The following is a 25,657-nucleotide window of genomic DNA, read 5'->3' as shown; positions in this document are numbered from 1 at the left end:
TGTAAGTTTCAACTTTAAACTTGCGCTTTTAATTAAAAAAAGAAAAAGAACAAAAAAGAAAATTGGATTTTAAATAAAAGATTTTTTTTACAATTCAATTGGAAAAACGAGGTGATTAAAAGAAAAAGGTAAATGCACAAGAGTCAACATATATTATAATTCATCTAACATATTCAATCGGTTCATCATCAGCATCAAGAGTTTTATACCTTCCAAAAAATTCAAACAGAAACATAAGAGCTAGCTGTAATACAACTCTGAGTGTGCTGCTGTCATTGGTTATAGAAACTATTATTCCAATTGCCATAAATGCATTACATACCCAGAAAGCAAAACCGCCTTTAAAGCTGGAAAAGGCAAAAGAATGTATATCCAATCTCTTAAATCCAAAGTTGTTGAAAAGTGCCATGGAAAGTTTTGTCAATTTGGCCTGCGTTTAAAAATACTGATGATTGCTTTTCTGCATCTCCATACAAACTAATGAGATTCCTTTATGTCAAAAGTGACTTGTTATTTTCAACACTTGCAAAACCAAACTTTCATCACACGATCCTTGTTTTGCCTCTACTTGAAAAGAATGGTTTTCTCCTTGAGAAAGCCCCTTGTTTAAAACCGATTTTCACTCCAAGCCTAAAATGGAAGACATTGATCCAATCTGCAGCTAAGGTTGCAAGAAAAATCATTGTACCACTCCAGAAAGTACCCGATTCAATCCTCTACCTGTATACAAATCAGATACTCCTTAAGATGTCGTTCTGCTGCCACATTTAGGGATATATCTATAATAATGTTGTTTTATTGAAGCTTGGTAAGTTGTAACAGAGGCATCGTTATGTGATTAAATGTGTTATTTAACATATACACAAAAGAAGAGATGGATATGTGTCAAATGTACAAGCCAATTTACATCATACTTATGCTAAGTGGTTATGAAAATAGTTCCATGATATTACTACCTCCCCATTACAAGATAGAAAAGAAAACATTGTTCAGATAATTGTTATATATATATATATATATATATATATATATATATATATTGCTGCTTATATCTTTTTGGCCTATGTATTTCACGGCCACTTCTTGTGTTATATGTTAATTGTTTTGGGGTTAATAAGTGTGAGATTTTGTTTGCGTAAATGTGTTCAGTTTGTGATGAGGTGATGTGATCATTAAAATGAATCCACTTATGGGTCGATATTCCATCTGCTTTTATTTGGACTGTTTTGTTTTTTGTTTTTTACATTAGTTGAACGTTGTGTAATCTGGGTTCTGCACATTTATTCAAAACCATTGCTGGTTTTCCCTATTTGATTGATTATTTGATTATCCAGCGTACATATTGTTCAGGGACGAGTACTGGTAAATAATGAGCTGCTCTGTCATGATACATTTTCTGCATATCCTGTCTATGTTGTTGTTAGGAAATCTTGTGTTTGTAATTTTTGTAACTATGTTACCATGTTCAAAGAAAATTGCTGAGATAACCATATTATTTGTAGTCAGGCTTGAAAATTTGCTGTTAATAATCCACAATTCTTAGATATTCTTGATCATTATAGTGAAACAAATCAGTGCTGACAACTTCCCAGGCTCTGCTAGGGATGGCATATGGCTACAAACTTTCTTATAGTTGATCAAGTATTAGACCAGCCTTTGTTTTCTCATCTCATTCAGGTGGTCACTCCTGAATCTCATCAAAACGACTGGAATATCTAAGTCAATTGTACCAGCATTTTTAGTGTGAGGAGACAGCTCCTAGTATAAGCTAGAGCCATTTCCTGCCCTGGTATGTATTCTATTTGCATCTGATATCCCTGTAACTTGATCATTATTCATTGCGGTCTAGGAGGTGTATAAGTCAGTGACTTCTGGAGTATTGTGGTCGGTGAGTATTTTAAATTTACGTCCATATGTATGGAATTTTTTCATAGCAAATATAATTGCAAGAAGTTCTTTCTATGCATGCACACTGCTTCTCAGTGTTTGTTAGAGACTTTGGTGCATATGCAATGGACTTTTGTTTGTAGTAATTCAGCTCCAAATCCTTTCAAACTTGCATTGGTTTGTAGTACTGTTATTTCAGTTCTGTTAAAATATGTTAGTATAAATTCTTCACTGATTACGATTTGGAGTTTTTCAAATTATTCTTTGTTATGTTGATCTCAAAGAAACAGTGCGTCCTTCTTTAAGAGTCCTCTTAGTGTACGTGTCTTGTCAGCCAGATTAGGAATGAATGGTGAGAAGTATGGTTAGAATTCTTGTAGCTCTTTCTTACAAGTTGGGTAATGTTTTGTAGGTCCTTGAGCTTTTCTGGGTTTGGGCTGACACCATTTTCTTTATAGATCAAAGAAAAACCTGTTTTTGACTTAATTTCACATTTTGTTGAATTAAAGCCAAAACCATTATCAGCAGCTACTTGCATGAGCCTGAATAGAATCTTGCGTTTTTTTTCTATTTTTAAAAATAATATTTTCACTCCAAATAAGGCACAATGCCACTTTGATGTAAGGGGCTACTATCAGGAACATAAGTTGCATGTATACCATGTAGGGAGTTGAGCAGCAAGATGTCTGTTCACATTATACTTGAACTTCTGCATGTCAGTACAGTTGGGGAAGCATGAACCCATAAGGGAATCTAACAGTAATGGGGAAGAAACTATTAAAGTAGAAGGCGTTCTTACAGCTAGGGATTTCTACTATTTAGGGGTAAGACTTTGATACTTGTCAGGTTTGTCAGGGGTATTTATGTTGAGGGGGTACAAGTGCTTGTAGTTTATCAGAGCATCCACCATTAAAATACTTGTAAAACAGGCAGAGGGATACAACATTTCATCTCTGAGGCAGAAGTTGAAGCTTAGATGACAGTTCAGAACCTAGCAGGTTGACGACTCTCTTTTGAACTCTGTCCAGGAGGGAAAGACTAGTTGGTTGGTTGGTTGGTTGGTTGTTTTTGTTTTACAGCATATCAACCCTTTTCGGGTTATTTAATGTTGAATCCACAGATTTTGAGGAAAAATTTTTTTAATAGAATATATTTGTTGTTTTCATGTCGGTTTCTATTTAACCCATAGTTGGGACCCTAACAGGTACTACCACAACGGGTCAGAGTAGACCTGGGAGCAATGGTAATTAAAGGGTGGCTCCACACTCCCCAAAACCCACAAGCTGGGGCCTCACCACTGGATATAGTTTAAGGTCATATCCAGGACCCCCATTGAGGGACTTTTACCCTCTGCAGGGGGGCAGTCGGCGTATTCTAATGCCCCACCGACAGGGCCGGGAAAGACTAGTAGCAGGTGCATCATCCTAAATGTGACAACAATACTCCATACATGAGCGAATGGTGGCCTTGTAGAGATACAGGATACTTTCAGGCATAAGTAACTTTCTAGCACGGTAAAGAGAGCCCACCTTCTTCGCAGCAGCCTTGGCAATGCTCTCAATGTATTTTTTTTTCAACTTTTGTTCCCTGTGAGCATTAATCAAGGAGTTTGAACAAAGTACTTTCAGGTAATGTATAGCTATTGATGGCTGAGAAAATTTCTTGTAATTATTAAAGGAAAAGAGCTTAATCTTAGCAGCATTGAACCTTACCATCAATTTTTGTCCCCATTCCACTACAAACTGATGGTCTCCGTCTAGTGTTTCTGTGATTGCCTTGGATATGTGTTCATTCATTTTCCCCTCGTTATGGATATGCATTCATTCGTTCCCACATGCCTGTTATAGAGCGTGGTGTCGTCAACAAATATGCCCATCTCAGAGATTATTTTATCAGGGAAGTCATTTATGAATATCAGGAATAATAAAGGTCCAAGGATCGACCCTCGAGGTAGACCTGCATTTATATCATATCATTTAGACATACGACCATTGAGGACAACCTGGATTCTTCTCTTATTTAAGAAGGATTTAATTATGTTAAGCATTCGTTTAGTAATACCATAGGATCTAATTTTCATGAGAAGGCCATCGTGCCATACTCTTTCAAAAGCCTTAGATATATATATATAGGGCTACTGCCGTCCCCTCCCCTGCCTTATGCAGTACATTGTATATACATTCAGATTACAGTTAGGATATCTGCAGTAGAATGGGCTTGCCTATATTGATGATTGGGCAGAAGTTTAGAGCTTGATTAATTATGGACTTAAATACTTTGGTGAAAAGAGGGAGGAGGCTCATGGGGTGATAATTTAATAAATCAGTTCTTTTGCCAGAATTCTTACAAACTGGTACCACAGAAGCAGTTTTCCAACAGTCAGAGAAGCAAGATTCGTTATGGCATTTGTTGAAAAGTTTGGAGAAAACTGGATCAACCTCAGCGGAGCATTTTTTTAATAGTACAGTCAAGATGAGATCAGGTGCATATGCTTTTGAGGTGTCTACGTTTTTATGATATAATGCACTTGAGAAAGGATGATTTTCAAATCATCTAATGTGGTTTCTATCCACAAAAAAAATCAGGGAGGGAGTGGTTTGCTGATTCAAAAAATAGAGTTTGAGGCAAACTGATGAGCAAGCATGTTAGTTTTCTCAGTTGCAATGTAAACAACCTCATGACTGTGGGATAGTGAGGGAATTGTTGATTGCCTATTGTTTACTACACTGTTGTAAATTTTCTAGAAATCACGAGTTCCTAATTTCTATGCTTCAATGCATTTTCTGGTGTGTTCGGTATATTCTCTCTTAGCTGTCGCTACTTCTTTATTAAAATTACTTCTAGCTTCTATAAACTTTTGTCTGTTTGTACGGGACTTATGCCGGATAAATCAGTGGTATGCATGTTGTCTCTGAGCAATGGCAGCTGCGCAAGTAGAAGTAAACCATTGAGGAGAGTGGGGTTTGTTATAGAACTTCCGTATGGGAACATGTGATTCAATTGCCATTTTAAACCGTTCAGTGGTCTCATTTGCACACTGTCCCATAAGAGGAGAAAAGATATTCCCCTATGGAGCATCCCTGATGTGATCTCTAATGGCATCCCAGTCAGCCTTATTGTCATTTTGAGCAATGGCTCTTCAACTTGTGGTCAAGAGTTTAGAGTGATGTCTATCATTATTACAGCATGAATGGGCAATGATTCAAAATGTGCTTTAGGTGTTAGTTTTCATGTAAAGACCATCACCAGTACTTTGGCCCATCTAAGGGAAAGAAAGATATAGAGTTGCTACTTAATATAGATCATTTTAAATCTAAATACAAGCTATCGTTAATATCTATTTTATAGATAAGCTATAGAATATAAATATAAGTTAAGCTAATGCATGCCTTAGCAATAGAAATCTATAGATGTTTAGTATTTATCAACTTTTAAAAGGTCAGCCTTCTAAAGTTAAGGACTGGAAGCTAAGCCACTCCCCCAAGATACGTACAAAGTATGTGCTTTTATAGCAGTTTGGGGAGTAAAACAATTGATTAGTTGTCCAGTTGGAACAGGAGAGATGATATAACTTACAAAAAAAATTTTTTTACAGTATATACAGAGTTTTGGGTAGGGTTGAGGAGTATAAGGATTTGGGATAATGTTTGGCAAAGTATAAAATAAACTTTGCAATCTAGTAGTGGATGATCTCTTTTCTACAACATTTGTCTTCTCATAAAAGAAACATTGCTAATCTCTGCTTTATTGCTAATCTCTGCTTTATTGCTAATCTCTGCTTTATTGCTAATCTCTGCTTTATTGCTAATCTCTGCTTTATTGCTAATCTCTGCTTTATTGCTAATCTCTGCTTTATTGCTAATCTCTGCTTTATTGCTAATCTCTGCTTTATTGCTAATCTCTGCTTTATTGCTAATCTCTGCTTTATTGCTAATCTCTGCTTTATTGCTAATCTCTGCTTTATTGCTAATCTCTGCTTTATTGCTAATCTCTGCTTTATTGCTAATCTCTGCTTTATTGCTAATCTCTGCTTTATTGCTAATCTCTGCTTTATTGCTAATCTCTGCTTTATTGCTAATCTCTGCTTTATTGCTAATCTCTGCTTTATTGCTAATCTCTGCTTTATTGCTAATCTCTGCTTTATTGCTAATCTCTGCTTTATTGCTAATCTCTGCTTTATTGCTAATCTCTGCTTTATTGCTAATCTCTGCTTTATTGCTAATCTCTGCTTTATTGCTAATCTCTGCTTTATTGCTAATCTCTGCTTTATTGCTAATCTCTGCTTTATTGCTAATCTCTGCTTTATTGCTAATCTCTGCTTTATTGCTAATCTCTGCTTTATTGCTAATCTCTGCTTTATTGCTAATCTCTGCTTTATTGCTAATCTCTGCTTTATTGCTAATCTCTGCTTTATTGCTAATCTCTGCTTTATTGCTAATCTCTGCTTTATTGCTAATCTCTGCTTTATTGCTAATCTCTGCTTTATTGCTAATCTCTGCTTTATTGCTAATCTCTGCTTTATTGCTAATCTCTGCTTTATTGCTAATCTCTGCTTTATTGCTAATCTCTGCTTTATTGCTAATCTCTGCTTTATTGCTAATCTCTGCTTTATTGCTAATCTCTGCTTTATTGCTAATCTCTGCTTTATTGCTAATCTCTGCTTTATTGCTAATCTCTGCTTTATTGCTAATCTCTGCTTTATTGCTAATCTCTGCTTTATTGCTAATCTCTGCTTTATTGCTAATCTCTGCTTTATTGCTAATCTCTGCTTTATTGCTAATCTCTGCTTTATTGCTAATCTCTGCTTTATTGCTAATCTCTGCTTTATTGCTAATCTCTGCTTTATTGCTAATCTCTGCTTTATTGCTAATCTCTGCTTTATTGCTAATCTCTGCTTTATTGCTAATCTCTGCTTTATTGCTAATCTCTGCTTTATTGCTAATCTCTGCTTTATTGCTAATCTCTGCTTTATTGCTAATCTCTGCTTTATTGCTAATCTCTGCTTTATTGCTAATCTCTGCTTTATTGCTAATCTCTGCTTTATTGCTAATCTCTGCTTTATTGCTAATCTCTGCTTTATTGCTAATCTCTGCTTTATTGCTAATCTCTGCTTTATTGCTAATCTCTGCTTTATTGCTAATCTCTGCTTTATTGCTAATCTCTGCTTTATTGCTAATCTCTGCTTTATTGCTAATCTCTGCTTTATTGCTAATCTCTGCTTTATTGCTAATCTCTGCTTTATTGCTAATCTCTGCTTTATTGCTAATCTCTGCTTTATTGCTAATCTCTGCTTTATTGCTAATCTCTGCTTTATTGCTAATCTCTGCTTTATTGCTAATCTCTGCTTTATTGCTAATCTCTGCTTTATTGCTAATCTCTGCTTTATTGCTAATCTCTGCTTTATTGCTAATCTCTGCTTTATTGCTAATCTCTGCTTTATTGCTAATCTCTGCTTTATTGCTAATCTCTGCTTTATTGCTAATCTCTGCTTTATTGCTAATCTCTGCTTTATTGCTAATCTCTGCTTTATTGCTAATCTCTGCTTTATTGCTAATCTCTGCTTTATTGCTAATCTCTGCTTTATTGCTAATCTCTGCTTTATTGCTAATCTCTGCTTTATTGCTAATCTCTGCTTTATTGCTAATCTCTGCTTTATTGCTAATCTCTGCTTTATTGCTAATCTCTGCTTTATTGCTAATCTCTGCTTTATTGCTAATCTCTGCTTTATTGCTAATCTCTGCTTTATTGCTAATCTCTGCTTTATTGCTAATCTCTGCTTTATTGCTAATCTCTGCTTTATTGCTAATCTCTGCTTTATTGCTAATCTCTGCTTTATTGCTAATCTCTGCTTTATTGCTAATCTCTGCTTTATTGCTAATCTCTGCTTTTCACATGGTTCCACTCTGTAAGACAGTCACAGCATTCTACTGCAAAGAATTATCTGATTCCTCTTTGTTTAGAAAGCACAACTACATTTCAATGGACAGAATTTCCCATCTGTAGAGCTTATTGCCATGAGACTGCTTCCCTGAAGATCACAACATGGTCGTCTTCAAGTTCAATATCAACAAATACTTGTTGAGCTTAAGTAATCAAATTTTGTCTATTCCATTCATCGCTTTCAATCCTTTGATAGTATTGTTTATCAGTCAACTGACAATTTCATTAAGCCGTATCCTCAAGTGGCTTTTGGCCTTAGTGTTGAGTCATTAATATGAAAAACAATTCAGCATTTCAAAGAATCTTACACTTAATGTAATGGAGTCAGGAAAGGTGAAAGTAGGTGTTGCAATATTTTGGAGTGATAATGAGGTATGATCCCACACAGTCAGACGATTCTATTTATAAACGATGCCATTTCGTAGAAAACGAGATAAAAAAGGAATCCATTATTTTGAATTACATATCATCAGAACAAAATATCGCTGATGTATTTACGAAACCGGCGACACGGATAAAGCTACAACGTTTTTTCTCAAAACTTGTTGGTGAATTCGACTGAATAATTTTTTTTTTTCTTTCACTGCCCTGTATGTATATAGATTTCTATATATTAAAAATACAGACCAGCGAAGTTCCACTTATGAGAAGGCTCTTACTTTTTTGCATGAATATCAGCGGAAAACCCTAGGGGTAATGCTCAGAGTATATAGATTTCTATATATCAAAAAAAAAAAAAAAATAGTCCTGGACAAGACGTTAAACTGTATCCATTTTATTTGTATTAACACTTTAACCTACTAATACTTTTGCTTAGAAAAAAAAGAAAAAAGAAATCTTTGTAATTTTCCTTTTTGACATTTGAACACAATTAAAAATGGTGTCTTTTTAAATGCTGAAATTCTAAGATCCAAATGATTTCTAATTTTTGTTATGTCTAAGTAAATATAAAATATATATTTATTTTTGAGCAGAACAAACACAAGGGACTTCCCCATTATAAAAAATAGGGAGGATGTTGCAATATTTTGGAGTGATAATGGGGTATGATCCCACACAGTCGGACGATTCTATTTATAAACGATGCTGCTAAGAACTGACGAATCAAATAAATTCACGTTCTGCTACCAACCAATCAGAAACCAGAGTTGCTTCATAAATATTAAACCTTTTCTGGAGCAATTTCACATGTTCTTTTACCGGGTTTCGACACGGTAAGAATATTTTGTTCTATGGAACTGTCTACTACAAACAAGTCACCTCCCAGGACTTGTGTGTAACAGCGAACCATCTGAAACTGTTCTGAAACTCAAAATGGCTTACACTTCTAGACTTCTAGCACGAGGACTGGTGAGAATATGAAGAACATTTATATCCAGAACAGGGTTAGTGATACAGGAAGATTACTAAGTCCGTGGGGAGTCGTCTCAGTACGACATCCAGATAGCTCTCATTGAGCGGTCTATACTTGCTGCTTATATGGCTAATGGATAAGTCCATCTTAGTGATTATAAGGGTGTGTATGTCCCCACAACACGTAAAAATTATTTTAAATAACTAATCTTCTGATTGGTGATAATTCACACAATTATGACAAATTCATTTAGAGATGCGGTAATAGATATTGTAGATTTAGTAACTATCCCACCCCATTGAAATTAGAAGACATATTGACCAACACCAACAATCTATGCTGATGAAAGTAGTAGCTGGCAATGAATAGGCAAAAATAAAATTATATTAAAAAAAATGTTTGCTTACACGTAACAAAATAACTTTTGATGGATTCTTTAAAAGGTTTGCATTTGTCATACAAACTTCTCGTGGAGGCTCTGAAAAAAAAAAAAAAATAGTAAAAATATTACAAATTATAAAAAATCAAAGAAAAAACAATTACAAAAGAAAATTTCTTCTCAAAATGATTTGTTAAACGAATATAGTGAAGATATTTTAGATTCATGCTTTTATGATTTAGCAATTACCTGTATTTTTCAAGGTTTTTTTATGTTTTAAACAACCTGTTTTTTGCTTTTGTTTAAGAATTTGTTTTTACATTTTTAGAAACCATCTGTTTTTCCTGCAAAGTTTACATTACAAAGTTTGTAAGCCTTCTTTTTAACTGATTGCATTGCATGATTCTGATTTAAGAGCTTTTCATGCAGACTTCCATTTGTTGGCTGATATAAGAATCAGTATCATCCAGCCAATCTTGGCTTCCTTATTCTAAAACAAGACACATATATAACGAGTAATCATCCAGATCAGAAGTGACATGAATAATAAAATGCTTTAAAAAAATAAAAGGACAAACTTTTAAAAGTGGAAATGTGGATTACCTTTAGGAAGGTCTTTCTCATGGATAATTTTGCCTCCTCGTTTACTTGTCTTCTCTACAAATAATGCTGTACTCATTCCTTGCTCCTGTTTACCAAGACCCTGGCCTTCTTTGTAACCATATTTTGCCATAATTTTGGAAGCAACAGACCCACTGTCAAGATTCAAGAAGAAAACATCATTCTGCATATGACGATAAACACAAGATAAACTTAGCAAACACAAAGATACACACTAAGAATCTGATAATACATTTTAGGTATTATTTACCTCCTTTCAGTCTGGAGAGATAATGGATACCCCCTGTAAGAATACCTATGTGGGAAGTCAATAGCGAAGCAAGGAGCACAAAAAAATCAAGATAAAGAATGAATGTTTATAGAAAAGAAATGAAATATATGAATATGTACACACCTAGTGATTGTTTTTGAAGCAATTTACAAATCTGCATATATATATACATATATATATATATATATATATATATATATATATATATATATACATACATACATACATAACAAAGTGATTTGATTGGTTAATGAACATCCACAACTTGAAGTAATAGTGAATCGCTGTAAATGTCTATTACTAAAAGTATTAGATACATTACCGACAAGATCAATTCCTTTTTTATGTAAACACAGACTGAACAGTTATGTAAATGAATAGCTAATCAGATTCAAATATAGATTTATCAGATGCAATGTTATTTAGGTCAAGCTTAAAATGTGACTAACTTTTATTTAGATATGTACATGCAGACACATGCGAAATTTTTATAAGGATAAGTCTACTTTAAAATGGACAGGCCAAAAAAAGTTCAGTATCAATGGAAGTCTTACAGAATGCATGGACCTGATTTCATCCCCACTATAATAATAAGGAAATGCTAAGTTGAACTAACCTCCATACTTTCCAAGCTCTTCAATAAATGCCTTGCTGAATCTTGCTTCCCTGATAGCTGAAAAATGGCCTCTGTGGTACCGGTGTACAAACATTCTGGTGAAAAGACTGACCCTCTCAATTATCGCCCTATTACTTTCCTTCCCCTCTTCACTAAAATCTTTGAGACTTTAATTAAATCAAGCACTAGTCCAATTCTTCCTAAGAATCCAAATCGTACCCCCAAGATCGCTATGGGCATGGAATATGTGCCTACATTAGATATGGCTTTCCATGTGGTAGGAACATCTCCAGAGAAGACCCTAAATCTGCTTCCGATATCTATTTTTGGATTGCACTTTCTCACACCACTGCTTTTATATTTGCCCTCTATCGATCGGAGTTACTATTTTTAAGAGCATATCTAAGAAAATTGACTACATCCTGTTTGTTCATCCTTCAGCTAATATTCACGTCTGTGGAGACTTAAATGTTCACAAGGCAGAATGATTAGCCAACTCAAACAAAACAGATGATGAGGGGAGGTTCTGTCACGATTTCTTCATTGCTCAACTCAGATCCTTCATGAAACCACCCGTGTGCACAACACTGATGGTCAGTATGCAAGTCTCCCTGGCCTTTTTCTCACAATTTGCCTTGAGTTATGTTCATCTTCTGTTCTGTCTCCAATAAGATCTTCCGACCACTCGGTTGTCTGAGTTCAGAAAAAGATAAAATGTAATAAGTCCTCTGACATATCTCTCCATCATACAGAATATCGATATTCTATGGCTGACTGGGATAGCTTTTGTACATTTATATTAGATCTACCTCTGCGTTCCAAGAACGTGTCCTCTATAATATCAGACCTGATGGAATGGTTAATTGTAGGTATAGACCACTTCATATCCTCAAAAAAATTCCAGCAAAAACTTAACAGCCAGCCATGGATCTCTTCAGAATGTGCTGCTGCCATTGTGCATAGAAATCAATTGCTTCCAATGTAATAGATGTACTGAGACTAAAGCCACCTTCAGCACTGCCAGCAACCACTGTAAAAGAGTAATACAAGACACAAGAGAATTGTATGCTCAGTCCATCAAATACAAAGTAGCTGAGCAGTGTCTTGGTTCCCACCAATTTGGAACCAAGCCACTGCTCAGCTACTTTCAATACAGACCAATAAGTCTCCTGTGCCTCATAAGTTGCTGGAATTTGTGTTAAATAGAGAAGCAGTCAACCACCTCAACAAAAATAACCTCCTTAGGGATATGCAATATAGTTTCTGTTCTGATAGATCTACAGCAAATGTGCTAACAGTTATATCTCATAGGATTAGCAAATCTCTCAACGGAAGCTTCCTTTCTAGGGCAATTGTTCTTGACATATAAAAGGCCTTTGACAAGGTATGGCATAAAGGTCTACTACACAAAATTTCCTGCTACAGTATAGCTGCAAATGTCTTTTCAATTATTAAATCATTTCTCTCAGAAAGGTTCGTAAGAGTTGTGGCTGATAGGCAGAAATCGCAAGTTCATAGTAATTATGCTGGTTAATTTTAATGCATCTAAAAACAAGCTTCTATTTTTACATAATCAACACTCTGATCCTCGTCTGGCCACAATTAAAAAAGCTTCTGGGTTTGACTTTCATTCCTGATCTGAAATGAAACATGTACATCAAATCTGTTGCCAATGTCACTGGAAAAATGGTGGGATCATTCTACCACTCTAGTAGATATTTCACTGCTGATGCAATTCTCTACAAAAATGGAGTACTGTTGCCCATCTGGGAAGGAACTGCTAGAAATACCTTAACCTGCCTTAGAGTTCAAAATAGACTTTGTAGCCTAGTGGGGGATGCCCTTTTCTCTTTCCTACAACCTCTTTCTCACAGAGGAGACGTTGCAAACCTGTCTCTGCTTTATCATTATTTTCATGGCAAGTGCTTGTCTGAGCTCCAATCTCTGGTCTGACTTTCATGAAAAATACATACTTGTCTAGTCAAAACCACTATCAATAATTTCCCCCAGTCTTTATCTGTGCCTAAACCTAAATGTAGACTCCATGAACAAAACTTCTTTCTTAGAACTGCACGCCTGTGAAACTCTGTTCCATTTTCCTGCTTTCGAACTGATTACAATATGGTCGTGAACAAGTTCTTTATGAGCCATCCCCTTAAATAATTCAATTTACCAAATTTCCACTACTAACAATTACCATTATATTGTCCTATTCACCACTGTACACTCATTAACCTTATCCTTGAGTGGCCTCTGGACCTTGATAAGTGCTGACTCAAAAAAATAACAAACACCTTACAAAAGCAAATCTTATCTGACAAACAATATAGATTTAGGCAATGTCGTTCTACTGAGGATATTTTAACAGTCATCTCTGAACGCATTTACCATGTTCTGAATAAGGCAGGTGAAGCCAGGACTGTAACTCTTTATATATATACTAGGGGGTTAGACAAGCAGCATAACATTAATGCAGGAGTGCCTCAGAGGTTGATCCTTGGAACACTATTATTCCTGATATTCATAAACGACCTGCCTGATAATACTGTGTCTGAGACGAATATATTTGCTGATGATACAATGCTTTATATCATGCATAAGGGAAAAACGGTGTACACAAATCTAAGACAATGGCAGAATTGTTAGAAAATGAATTCCAGAGTGTAGTGGAATGGGGCTGCAAATGGATGGTAACATTTAATGCTAATAAAATCAAGTTGTAATTACAAGCTGCCTCTCCAAATGCCTATATCCATGACAAATAACATCCTACCTGAGAATTCTTCCTTCAAACTACTCGGATAAACATTTGCGGGCAATAGGAACTGGAACAAATACATTAAGAACATTGTGAAAGCTGCTGCAAAGAAGTTTGGTTCTCTCTATCAAACTAGAAGATTACTCACACCTGAGAGTATCCTGTACCTCTACAAGGCCACTATTCGCCCATGCATGGAATATTGCTGGTGCATCTACCACAAGCCTTTCCCTCTTGGATAGGATTCAAAAAAGAGTTTTCAATCTAATAAGTCCCACTTTGTCAATTAAGATCCAACCCCTGTCCCATCGGCGCATGTTGCATCTCTGTGCCTGTTTTACAAATATTTTAATGGAATGTGTTCTGATGAACTTGTTGCACTTGTGCCCCCTCAACATACAAATCCCTGACAAACCTGCTTAGCAATAAAATCTCGCCTATTCACTGTTGAGGTCCCTAAATTTCAGAAAGCTTTCTATTCTAATAGTTTCTTTGCCTCAAACAACTAGACTTTGGAATTCCATTCCTGCTACCTGCTTTCCTGGCTGTACAAATATACAGAAGTTTAAATGTAATGTAAACCAACATCTTCTTAATCTTTCTTAGACATGATCCCAAATAGTAGCTCTTTATGTCCAAATGGCAATATGCCTTGTTAGGGATGAATGTGAGAAAAAAACAAAACAATTATGACTTGTAGTTTTAGTCATAGTGATGGGGGAGATTGCAATTTCACACCGTTCCTAAGAAATAAGTAAATAAAAGTAAAGTGGGAAACCCAAATGCTACCTTTTCATTATTCCATATTTATTAAGTCTTTAGTATGACTCAATTGAGGATTGAAACCAGATCAATCTTAGCATTATGTCAAATGAACAGTGTTAATACTCAACATGTTTAATATTTGGCTGCATGTTATTCATTATATCTTGGCTCTGAGATAAATTGGATTCAGACATGATGCATATAAATATTCAATTCATACAATTTATTTTAAAATCAATTATAAAATGGCAATGAGGATTACCCAAGTCCAATGCTGAATCCAAGTGGAGGTGGGGATGTCTGTGCCATATCCATACTGCTTGATCCTGCTTCAGTGGTTTCTAGAAAGAAGATGAAAAGAAGACACCAATAATCAGTTAAAACTTTCTGCACATTTTCAAATTTAAACTAGTTTCATTAGTTGACACAGAACTGCTTTATCTAAATTTTGGGGAGGAGGAGGTGTGTGTTTGTTGGATTTTATGGCATTCAACACTTTGGGTCATTTTATGTGGATTATCTATAGGTTTAGATGGCTTTTACTTCCTGCTCTAGCTGACATATGAGTTCTTTTCAAAGTTTTTGATACAGGCTAATTTTTTTAAGGTATGTAAGTATGGTGTGGGGATTATTGGTTCTTTTTTTTTTTCAAATATATCCTTAATGTTCTTTTCTTTATATAAAGTATCTCTCATTGTTATAAAATCAGTGCAATCAATTCAAATGTGTTTTATTTGACATGGCATACACATTATAGTTGACATGGTATACACATTATAGTTGACATGGTATACACATTAGTTGGTTTCCTTTCTCAAAAGTATAAGAGCGGGTCAAATGAGATGGCCTATTCTTATTCTTGCCAGGCTGATAACTTCTTTTCTGTTTAGTTTGGTGTTTTCTCCATGCTTTTAAATTTTTGGCATCACTTTGTGTAATTGTTATTAGGAAATTTAGTTCACTATGTTTGCCATTTTTACCTTATATCGATATGTTTTTTAAGGTCCAAGTAAAGAGTTTAAAAATTTGGATCCATTGGGATTTTTATGGCAGATTTTGCTGCTTAATCAACTAATTCATTTCCTTGAATGCCTGTATGACTTTGTACCCAGCAGAAAATAATTTCTTTTTGACCATTTGTGTTAGTTTTTGGAGTAGTTTTGCTATTAGATGGTTGTTTACTTTTTTCTGTCTTAGTTGCTTTTAAGGTTGATTAAAAGTCTGAAAACATGTATTTGGTGTTTTTGTTGTAGGGGATTAGATGTGCTTCACTTCTGCACTAAACATAGAAGTTTCTTTTGGGAAATTTGTTTATTTAGAACTGCAGCACTGGCTGTTGCTTCTTTTTGTTTGAATTCATCTGTATAGATGTACATATGGTTTGAGTATTTCTCTTTGATTTTGTCTAGGCCATCATGGAAAGTTATTAGGTAGGTTTGTTTCTTTTCAGGTTTACTTAAGCTAAAGTTTATCTTGGGTTATTATTTTCCAGAGAGGGATTTTGAAGAGGACAGTTTCCTCAATTTTGTTTATGGATAGATTTGTTTCTTTTGAAATAGGTTTTAGTATGAGTATGAAAGTTTGGATCATATTTTCTTTTTGTTTAAAGTGGTGTTTACAAATTGGGTTTAAAGTGGTGTTTACAAATTGGGTTTAAAGTGGTGTTTACAAATTGGGTTTAAAGTGGTGTTTACAAATTGGGTTTAAAGTACTCTTGTGTGCTAGATAGGTGGTGTTGACTTAATTGTGTGTAGTATTTTAGTCCAAGGTTTTTGGTTTCTAAGCTCTGGTGGGGTTTCATGTGCTTCTTTCTACAGGTGAAGTTTGGAACGCTTTCAGTGCTAGACTTAGTCTGCAGTGGCATGTTGTGTTGGGGTTTTAAATAAAAGTTTTTCATGGATTGACAAATGAAGCTGCCATAGTCTATTTTAGATCCAACCACTGATCATTTGGCCATTTTTTTTTTTTAGTTATTATTATTATTATTATTCTTTGGGTGTCTATGATTCCTTGTTTCCTTAAGTTATTTTTTATTTTATCCAGCGAGCAAAAGGAGAGTTTGGGGCTTTTTACCACAATTTTTGAAAAGTTCAACAAGGTATGGGTGGTAAGCTTTTATTTTAAGGCTGTGCATATGATTTAGATTTAGAAGTGTAATTGTTGAGAATTTATTTGGAATTTCTATAAGAATGGTGCTGTTCCTTAGTTTTTTAATTGGTGTGGTTTTATTATAGATCTAATTTTTTGAATGATGGAGATAATTTAGTGATTGAAGTGCTGCTCTCCATTGACTCTAAGTATGATAAATCTTGGAAATATTTTGGGTTGATTTCATTATCTGATTCTGAGTATGGTTCTCTGAGCTGGATTTGATATGGTCTTTTATTTTTATTAGTTGCCCTGGGTTTAATTTTTGTATATATATTGCGCTGGAACCCAGCAGTGAGAGATGTTAGGGGGAAAACCCATTCACTCTATTATCCCAGAGATACAAGGAAGGTATGCTCACACTAGTAAGTGGTTGTCAGCATTTCTTTGTTGAAATCTTCAGTTATAACCTGTAGCAGCTTTTCCTTACTATTATTCCAAGGATACAAGGAATACAAGTGGCTGTTAGTATTCCAGGTTTCTCTTTGTTTTCCTGACTCATTTTTGATGACAACTTCACTTATAATCCCTATTTGTAGCAGCTTTTCCCTTATTTTTAGTAGATTAACACTTGCCACCACTTTCTGATACTTCTGCTCTATTTCTTGTTTGTGATTAACAGTCAGATGATTTTGGGTAGTGTCTGAGGGTTTATGTTGTCTGGAGTAGACAGGTTTTATGCAGGTAAATATTAGAACTACATGTGACTAGCCGATTTATCAAATCTGGCCTCTCTGACAGCTTAGGTAAGGGCCAAAGTAATATATTGGAATTAGCGATGCTAAACCCTGACCTCCTGACCTCTAACTATCAAGTTCCCATCCTAAGTCATCAAGGGTCACCACTCAAGGTGAATTGGTGGGCCCATTGAGAAAATTTTACTCTCTGCTGGAAGGCAGTTAGTATATTCTGACGTTCTAGGAGGAGGAGGAAGAAAAGTCATTCTTGATGTTGCTTATCTGTGGATTCTTTTGCTCATCAATAATTTATTTCTATATTTTAACCAACATTCCTGAAGTTAAAAAAAATGTAAAGACACACGGAATGATAAAATATCCATTGTTATGAGAGTAGAAATTTTGCATTCTAAAGCTAAAAAAAATTATGTTTGTGATGCGACTTCAAAACAATGCAGACAAGAAATTACTTTTAACATTATGTAGAAATTTTGCATTCTAAAGCTAAAAAAAATTATGTTTGTGATGCGACTTCAAAACAATGCAGACAAGAAATTACTTTTAACATTATGTAGAAATTTTGCATTCTAAAGCTAAAAAAAATTATGTTTGTGATGCGACTTCAAAACAATGCAGACAAGAAATTACTTTTAACATTATGTAGAAATTTTGCATTCTAAAGCTAAAAAAAATTATGTTTGTGATGCGACTTCAAAACAATGCAGACAAGAAATTACTTTTAACATTATGTAGAAATTTTGCATTCTAAAGCTAAAAAAAATTATGTTTGTGATGCGACTTCAAAACAATGCAGACAAGAAATTACTTTTAACATTATGTAGAAATTTTGCATTCTAAAGCTAAAAAAAATTATGTTTGTGATGCGACTTCAAAACAATGCAGACAAGAAATTACTTTTAACATTATGTAGAAATTTTGCATTCTAAAGCTAAAAAAAATTATGTTTGTGATGCGACTTCAAAACAATGCAGACAAGAAATTACTTTTAACATTATGTAGAAATTTACTATAGAAATACTAAGATTACATATCTGCATGAAAATATTATCCCACAAGCATTTATGAAAATCAGAGTTACTTTTTAAAAGATATTGAAGATTCTAATTGTTAATCTCTGAGTTAAGACAGCTATCTCCCTTTGTCTATAGATGCGGAGGGAAGGGGTTCTGTGTGGAATGATTTCCTCTTAGTTGTTGTGAAATGGGTTTCGAGAAACATAACATTGATAGCAGAAGCTGTCTTCTTTTATGTGATGAGAAACGGTCTTGTTCAACAAACGCTGAAACATATATAAAAGAAAGATGGCTTCCTTCACAAAATACCCACCTATTTTGGTGAATGAAGAGGCATATGCAGAATGGAAGCAAGATATATATTCACAGATTTACCTAAGAAACAGGGCCCTGCTGTGTTTTTGTCATTACTACAAAATATAAGACAACGTCTTCAACACTTGGCAATAACAGACATCGGTGGAGCAAATGGATTAAATATAATCATGGACAAATTATACAAAATTTACTTGCTGGATGAAAATACAATAGCATGCATGTTATTTAAGGAATTTTATTCCTACAAAAGAGTGACCAAAGTTAATATGAATGAATTTTTTGTACAATATGAATTTTTGCATCAAAAATTACAAAACTTTGGTATATCTGAGAAAATTGACCATATCCTGTCTGCTCATCCTTTGGCTAACATTCACATTTGTAGTGACTTAAATTAAATGTCCACAATGTGGAATGGCTGACCCACTCAAACAAGACAGATGATGAGGGGAGGTTCTGTCATGATTTCGCCATTGCCTATGACCTCACTCAGATTGTCCACGAACCACCCCGTGTGCCCAATACTAGCGGTCTGTATGCTAGTCTTCTAGACCTTTTTCTCATAACTTCCCCTGAGCTATGTTCATGTTCCGTTCTATCTCCTCTGGGATCTTCCGACCACTCAGTTGTATCAGTTAAGATAAAAATGAAATGTAATAAGTCTTTAGACGTACCTCTTTACCATACTGTATATCGATACTTTATGGCTAACTGGGATAACTTCCGCACATTTATATCTGATCTACCTTTGTATTCCATGTTTAAAAAGGATGTGTCCTCTATAGTATCAGACCTGACTGAATGGATAATTGTAGGAATAGACCGATTCATACCATCCAAAAATAGATGTACTGAGACTAAAGCTGCTTTCAGGACTGCCAGCAACCACTGTCAAAGAGTAATAAAAATGCAAGAGAGCTATATGCTTAGTCTGTTAAATCCAAAGTAGCTGAGCACTCAGTGGCTTGGTTCCCACCAGTTTTGGCAAATAGCAAACAGGATCCTGAACAGAAGTGTGCGTTCTATCCAAACCATCATCAATGGACCTGAGGTCATCTCGTCAGCATCAGACAAGGCCAAACTATTTGCCAAGAATTTGCAGCTAATTCTACCCTATCCGACAAAGGCCATCAACTCCCCATATTTCCTCCTATAACAGACAATACGCTATGCAACATACAAATATCTGTGCATGAAGTTGCCAAACTAATCAAGAATCTTGATTCCAGTAAAGCAACTAGCCCTGACGGCATTCCAATTATAGTGTTGAAAAGGCTTCAACCAGAACTTGCCCCCATACTTATAATAGTAATACACATGGACGAAAAAAACGCTTTGGATTATTACAGATTTCAAGATAGTTCTACTAAAAATAGCAATATCTTTCAAACCAAAGCACTTCAAGTCTTCAAATTACTACTGTTTTGTTCGGAAATGAATATACTTTGAAATGAATTAATAAATATGAATGTACATTACATATTTTAAGAGCTTTAAGCAAATAAAGTGATAAAAATGTGAACGTCATAAAATGGCGCTTTCGGTAAGGTTTTATAATGACCCTCCCTGTTTTCTAAAGGCCCGCACCATGATTGTATGAAGAATTTTGTTTTGAAATTTGGAAACCAATCAAAAGAGGTGTTAATCTTAATACTGTCAAGTGTCCGAAATATTTTTGACCATTTCTTTTTTTGTTGTGTTAAAAATAAGACTTTAATATGATGAATATCGAACATTTTGAAAATAAATTTCATCGGACACTCACTAGTAAATAAATCATTCTTTTTACTATCTTTATCAATTAAAAGTATTATTCTATGTTGAGTAGGACCGCAGTAATTGATAATAATTTAAAAGGACCTACCCGAAAAAAATGTTTATTTTTCGAGTTTGGTCAAATTAAGTTAGTATTAGTAGCAGCAGCTGTAGTATTAGTCATAGCACAGTATAAACAACACGCGTTCTTTAATTTTTATTCACGAACGAATTAAGAAAAGCATGAAAATATGAATATAAATGGTCTGATATGTTTAATTAGAGAACGTTATCAGAATAACATTAGTTTAGAACTATTCGGTTTTCAGAATGTATAATAACAACAATCCCAACCAATTCGGCATTATGAATCCATTATAATTTCTCACATTTCTGGTCAAATTTAAAAACATGGTTAAAAAAAACAAAGTAAACTTTTGTAGATATATAGCTTGCATGGACTTTTATTCATTGCATCAGTTTTGAACAGCAAATTAAAACAATGTTTTACTGCAAACAGCCACAAATGTTTTTTTCAAAATCAAAAGATGTATGAAAATCTCGTTTGTATTACTATACACATAGATTTGAAAAAGTTGTCAAAAAACAAATATATAACAAATAAATGTTATCAGCAAGATAAGTTACTTTTCTACCTAACTGGATATGTTTTTAGTGTTTATATTTAATGTAACATGTTTATTCAGCTCGAAAAACATAGCGTTTACCGATGTATTCGAAAATTTAAAATGGCGGCCGACTCTCTCTTTGAGGCAGTAAGTTTGGGAAAATGAGTTATAAATAAAAAACCAGACAAAATACTGTTAGAAACTCGCTCAATATATGTTACCGTGACATAGGCGGATATATATTCGGCAGGTTTTTAACAGTATTTTGTCTAGTTTTTTATTTTTAACTCATTTTCCCAAACTTACCGTGTGAAAGAGATAGTCGGCCGCCATTTTTAACTTTCCAATACATCGGTAAGCACTGTATGTTTTTCGAGCTGAATAAACATGTTGCATTAAATAAAAACATGCTTTGCATAACATTTATTTGTTATAATTTTATTTTTTTATTTTTTGGACAACTTTTTCGTACCTCTATGGCAAGTAATACAAACGCACAACTAGTGTTGACTGTTGAGCATTTCCTGAGAACAAGACAAATGTCAGTTAGTTGACACTTAAATATCTGAAGTCTTGATAATGACTTAATAAATAGTAAAACAAAATACTGTTAGCAACCCACCTACTAAAGTTATGTGTGGCAAGTCTCCTCCTAAAACACTCTTTAACCTTAACAATAACACTAAGTTCTAGTAGCAATCCCCCCCCCCCCAACAAAATACCTCTGTAAGCCACATACAAGCATCTAAAACAAACAAACAAAAAATAGATCCTTCCTTAAATAAAAATGCACATAAAAAATAAATTGGTTAACTGTCCTAAAATGCTGGAAATGGTGAATTATTTTACATTAAATTTTTGTGAAACTAACCCCCCCTCTAATATTGTTTTTGTTTCTGTCAAGTCTTCACTATGTTCACACATAATTTTCCTTAGCCCTACAATTAATTCGAAGTCCGAATGGCAACCCTCCCCATATTCTCATTGCATAGAAACTCTCTTAAAACCACACATAATGGTCTTAAAAAAATAAAACAAAAAGCATACTGGATTTATCTCCCATAAAAAAAACAGTTAACTGCCCTAAAACGCTAGAATGACCTGTAATGGGGAATTATTTTACATTAAATTCTAAAATAAATTTGTTTATCTTTCATTAAAGTTTTTCATGGCATTTCATACATAATTGCCTGAAAAGGTAGAATCACATTTTGGAGGGGTGGTCAGAAGGGGTTGGGTGGGGTTAAACAGAAGGTGTTAATCTACAATAATACCAAAGAAATATTGCAATATATTCATTTTTAAATAGTCTTATGTTTAGATTTAAGTTTTTTGTACATAAAGCACATTACAATTCAACTTTGAGTTCTCCAACTTTTTTTCTGTTTATGGATACATGGCATTTTTAAGGAATTGCAGCATATTTATGCACATTTACTGCAGATTATTTGGAAACCATGAAATTTTGGATATTTTCAGTTGCATATTCTGATTCCTTGTACAAAAATACACTTATATGGTAAATTTCATTGCTTAGTCTGGTGTTTTAACAAAGATATGACATTTTTACTACAAAAGTAGTGTAAAAAATGTGACTAAACGAATATGGTCTTTAAGAGGGGAAAATATCCAAACGTGTGAGGCACAAAAATAGTCATAACTTCCTTAATTTTAATCAGATTTTTTAAATTTAAAAAGATTCTTTCTTAGCTCATCAAGCTCTTTCTATGTATACCGATATTGAAATATTTTAAGCTATTTCAATTTTTTCATGTGTATTGCTACTTATAAAACTGTTTAAGCGTTCCCTTAAAGAGAAGTGCTTTCCAACGTCCTGGAAAACCTCATCAGTATGCCCCTGTATTTAAGAATAATAAGTCATCTCCATGTTAGTACAGACCAATAAGTCCTGTGTGTCATGTTTAAGTTGCTGAAATCCATATTAAATAAAGAAGTCGTCAACCACCTCAGCAGAAATAACCTTAGTGACATGCAATATGGTTTCCATTCTGCTAGATCTACAGCAGGTGTGCTAATGGTTATATCTCATAGGATTAGTAAATCTCGACAAAGGCTTCCTTTCTAGGGCAATTGCTCTTGACATATCAAAGGCCTTCGACAAGGTATGGCATAAAGGCCTACTTCACAAGATTTCCAGCTACGGTATAACTGGAAATGTTTTCTCAATTATTAAATCGTTTCTCTCTGATAGGCTCATAAGAGTAGTGGTTGATGGGCAGAAATCAGAGGCCCACAGTATTAATGTTGGAGTCCCTCAGGGGTCCATCCTGGACCCAACTCTCTTCCTGGTCTACATCAATGATCTCCCAAAACACATACTTAAATCATTCATTGACATCTATGTTGATGACACGACCATCTATGGCAACACATCAAAGACTGTAAATGACAAAGTTCTCTCTGATTCTCTCCCCTCTGATCTTGAGCACATGGTACAGTGGGGGAAGAGGTGGGTGGTTACTTTTAATGCATCTAAAACCAAGCTCCTATCTTTACATCATCAACGCTTTGATCCCCATCTGGCATCAATTGAAATGGATGGCTCTTGTCTTGGGGAGGCTCTATGTTTTGACAAGCTTCTGGGATTGACCTTTACTCCTGATCTGAAATGGAACACGTACATCAAGCCTGTTGCCAAGGTCGCTGGAAAAATGGTGGGATCCTTCTACCGCTCCAGAAGATATCTCACTACTGAAGCAATTCTCTATCTATATAAAAGCCAAGTATTCCAAGGATGGAGTACTGCTGCCAAATCTGGGCAGGAGCTTCTAAAAAAGCCTATCCTGCCTTGACAGAGTACAAAATAGACTTCGTGGCTTAGTGGGGCATGCCCTTTTCTCTTCCCTGCAACCTCTCTTCCACAGAAGAGACGTTGCGAGCCTGTCTTTGTTTTATCGTTATTTCCATGGCAAGTGCTTGTCTGAGCTCCAATCTCTAGTCCCCCCCTCGCCAATATTTCACGAAAAGCACCCGTCCAGCTGAAACCATTGTCAATAATTTTCCCCACTCTTTATCTGCGTCTAAATCAAAATGTAGATTCCATAAACAAAGTTTCTTTCTTAGAACTGCACACCTGTGGAACTCTCTTCCGTTTGCCTGTTTCCCATCTGACTACAACTTGGAGGTCTTCAAGTCCGACATAAACAAATTCCTGATAAAGTGTCTTACTTAAGGCAGTTTATCAAATCTCCATTACTAACGATTACTACGATATTATCCCATTGATTACTGTACACGCAATAACCCTTATCCCAGAGTAGCTTCCGGGCCTTGACTACCATGAAAAAAATAAATAAAAATACTCTACCAGAAGGAGTCCAGGCCTTTTTTATTCTGAATGTAGCAAATGAATTAGAGGAAAACAAAAAACTAGCAAGAACCACATGTTCAAGCTTGACATATGCGACAATGAAAGATACACTGAAGAAAGTATTTTCTTATATTTCATCAATAAGATATAAAATTATCTCTGCTATCAAAAAAGAAGTTGAAACAGTAAATTTCAATAGATATAGAAACATTAAGAAACAAAAACATGACAAGATAAAATAATGTGTTGTTTTAAATGTAATTCAACTAAGCATTTTACTCAATATTTTCAGAGTTTCCATTCTAGAAATAATATCAACTCTGTTGTGGATTCAGATCAGGTAAACTTCAATGTTGATTCATGCTATCAAACATTGATAAATAATTCTTATTCTATTATAAAAATGTCCAATCTCGTGAAAGAGGCAATGGGTATGGAAATGTTCTGTTTGCTCATGAACTGCTGCTATAGAAATTTGATTTAATATATTCTTTGATGCATTAAATGACCGAGATAAGTGGTTGGTGGAAATTGTTACGTCTAACAGAATATTTTGTGTTGGAGATAGTGTGGAGGTAACAGCTATTAAAACAGTTAAATTTTCTGTGGCAATAAGGGGTATAAGAAGTATCAAAGGTTGTATTGAGGTTGACATTGTCAAAAATGATACGCCACTGTTGTAAAGTCAAATCTATGAAAACTGCAGGAATATTGCTAAATTTTTAACATGAGAACTATCGCAATTTTCATAGACATTTGCAAACAACAACTTCTGGACTTTATAGTCTGCCACTAACAAATTTGATTTTGGAGGTTAAAAATGCACCAAGCATAAAACCAGAAGCAGAGAATGAAAGCCTTTTTTTGTGCCAATTGGGATCATGTTCATCAATGGAGAAACATTTTTCAAGTAACATAGGAACAAATAATAAGAAACCTGCAGTTTTGCTTATTTCTGAATAAGAACAAGGACAAGATGTGATTGGTGCAAAGAAAAAGAGGTTGGAAAATATGAAAGTTCATCAAGTATATGAAGGTGTGTCACTGGTATGACATGCGGCAAAAATGTACATCAACAAGATATTGGTGATAGCAGAAAAATTTATGAATGATAAAAAGATAACGAAGGCTCATCTTGTTGCATGTAGTCATGAAGAAGATTCTCATAACTTGA

General features: G+C 34.6%; 1 protein-coding gene across 1 annotated transcript in view; it reads right to left on the bottom strand.

The window, feature by feature from the left end:
• LOC145293827 (splicing factor 45-like) overlaps positions 1–25,657 on the bottom strand; it is a 269,412-nt gene that overhangs the window by 22,577 nt on the left and 221,178 nt on the right. Inside the window, exons 8-10 of the mRNA XM_080140477.1 lie at positions 14,854–14,932; positions 10,164–10,315; positions 9,589–9,659 (exon numbers count right to left, since the gene is read on the bottom strand). Coding sequence (XP_079996603.1) covers positions 9,589–9,659; positions 10,164–10,315; positions 14,854–14,932 — 302 coding nt within the window. The remainder of the gene's footprint in view (positions 1–9,588; positions 9,660–10,163; positions 10,316–14,853; positions 14,933–25,657) is intronic.

The sequence above is a fragment of the Euprymna scolopes genome, chromosome 15, assembly GCF_053919585.1.
Source record: "Euprymna scolopes isolate OS-2025 chromosome 15, ASM5391958v1, whole genome shotgun sequence".
In the NCBI taxonomy this organism is placed as follows: Eukaryota; Metazoa; Mollusca; class Cephalopoda; order Sepiida; family Sepiolidae; genus Euprymna; species Euprymna scolopes.
This window is presented reverse-complemented; position numbering and strand designations above follow the sequence as displayed.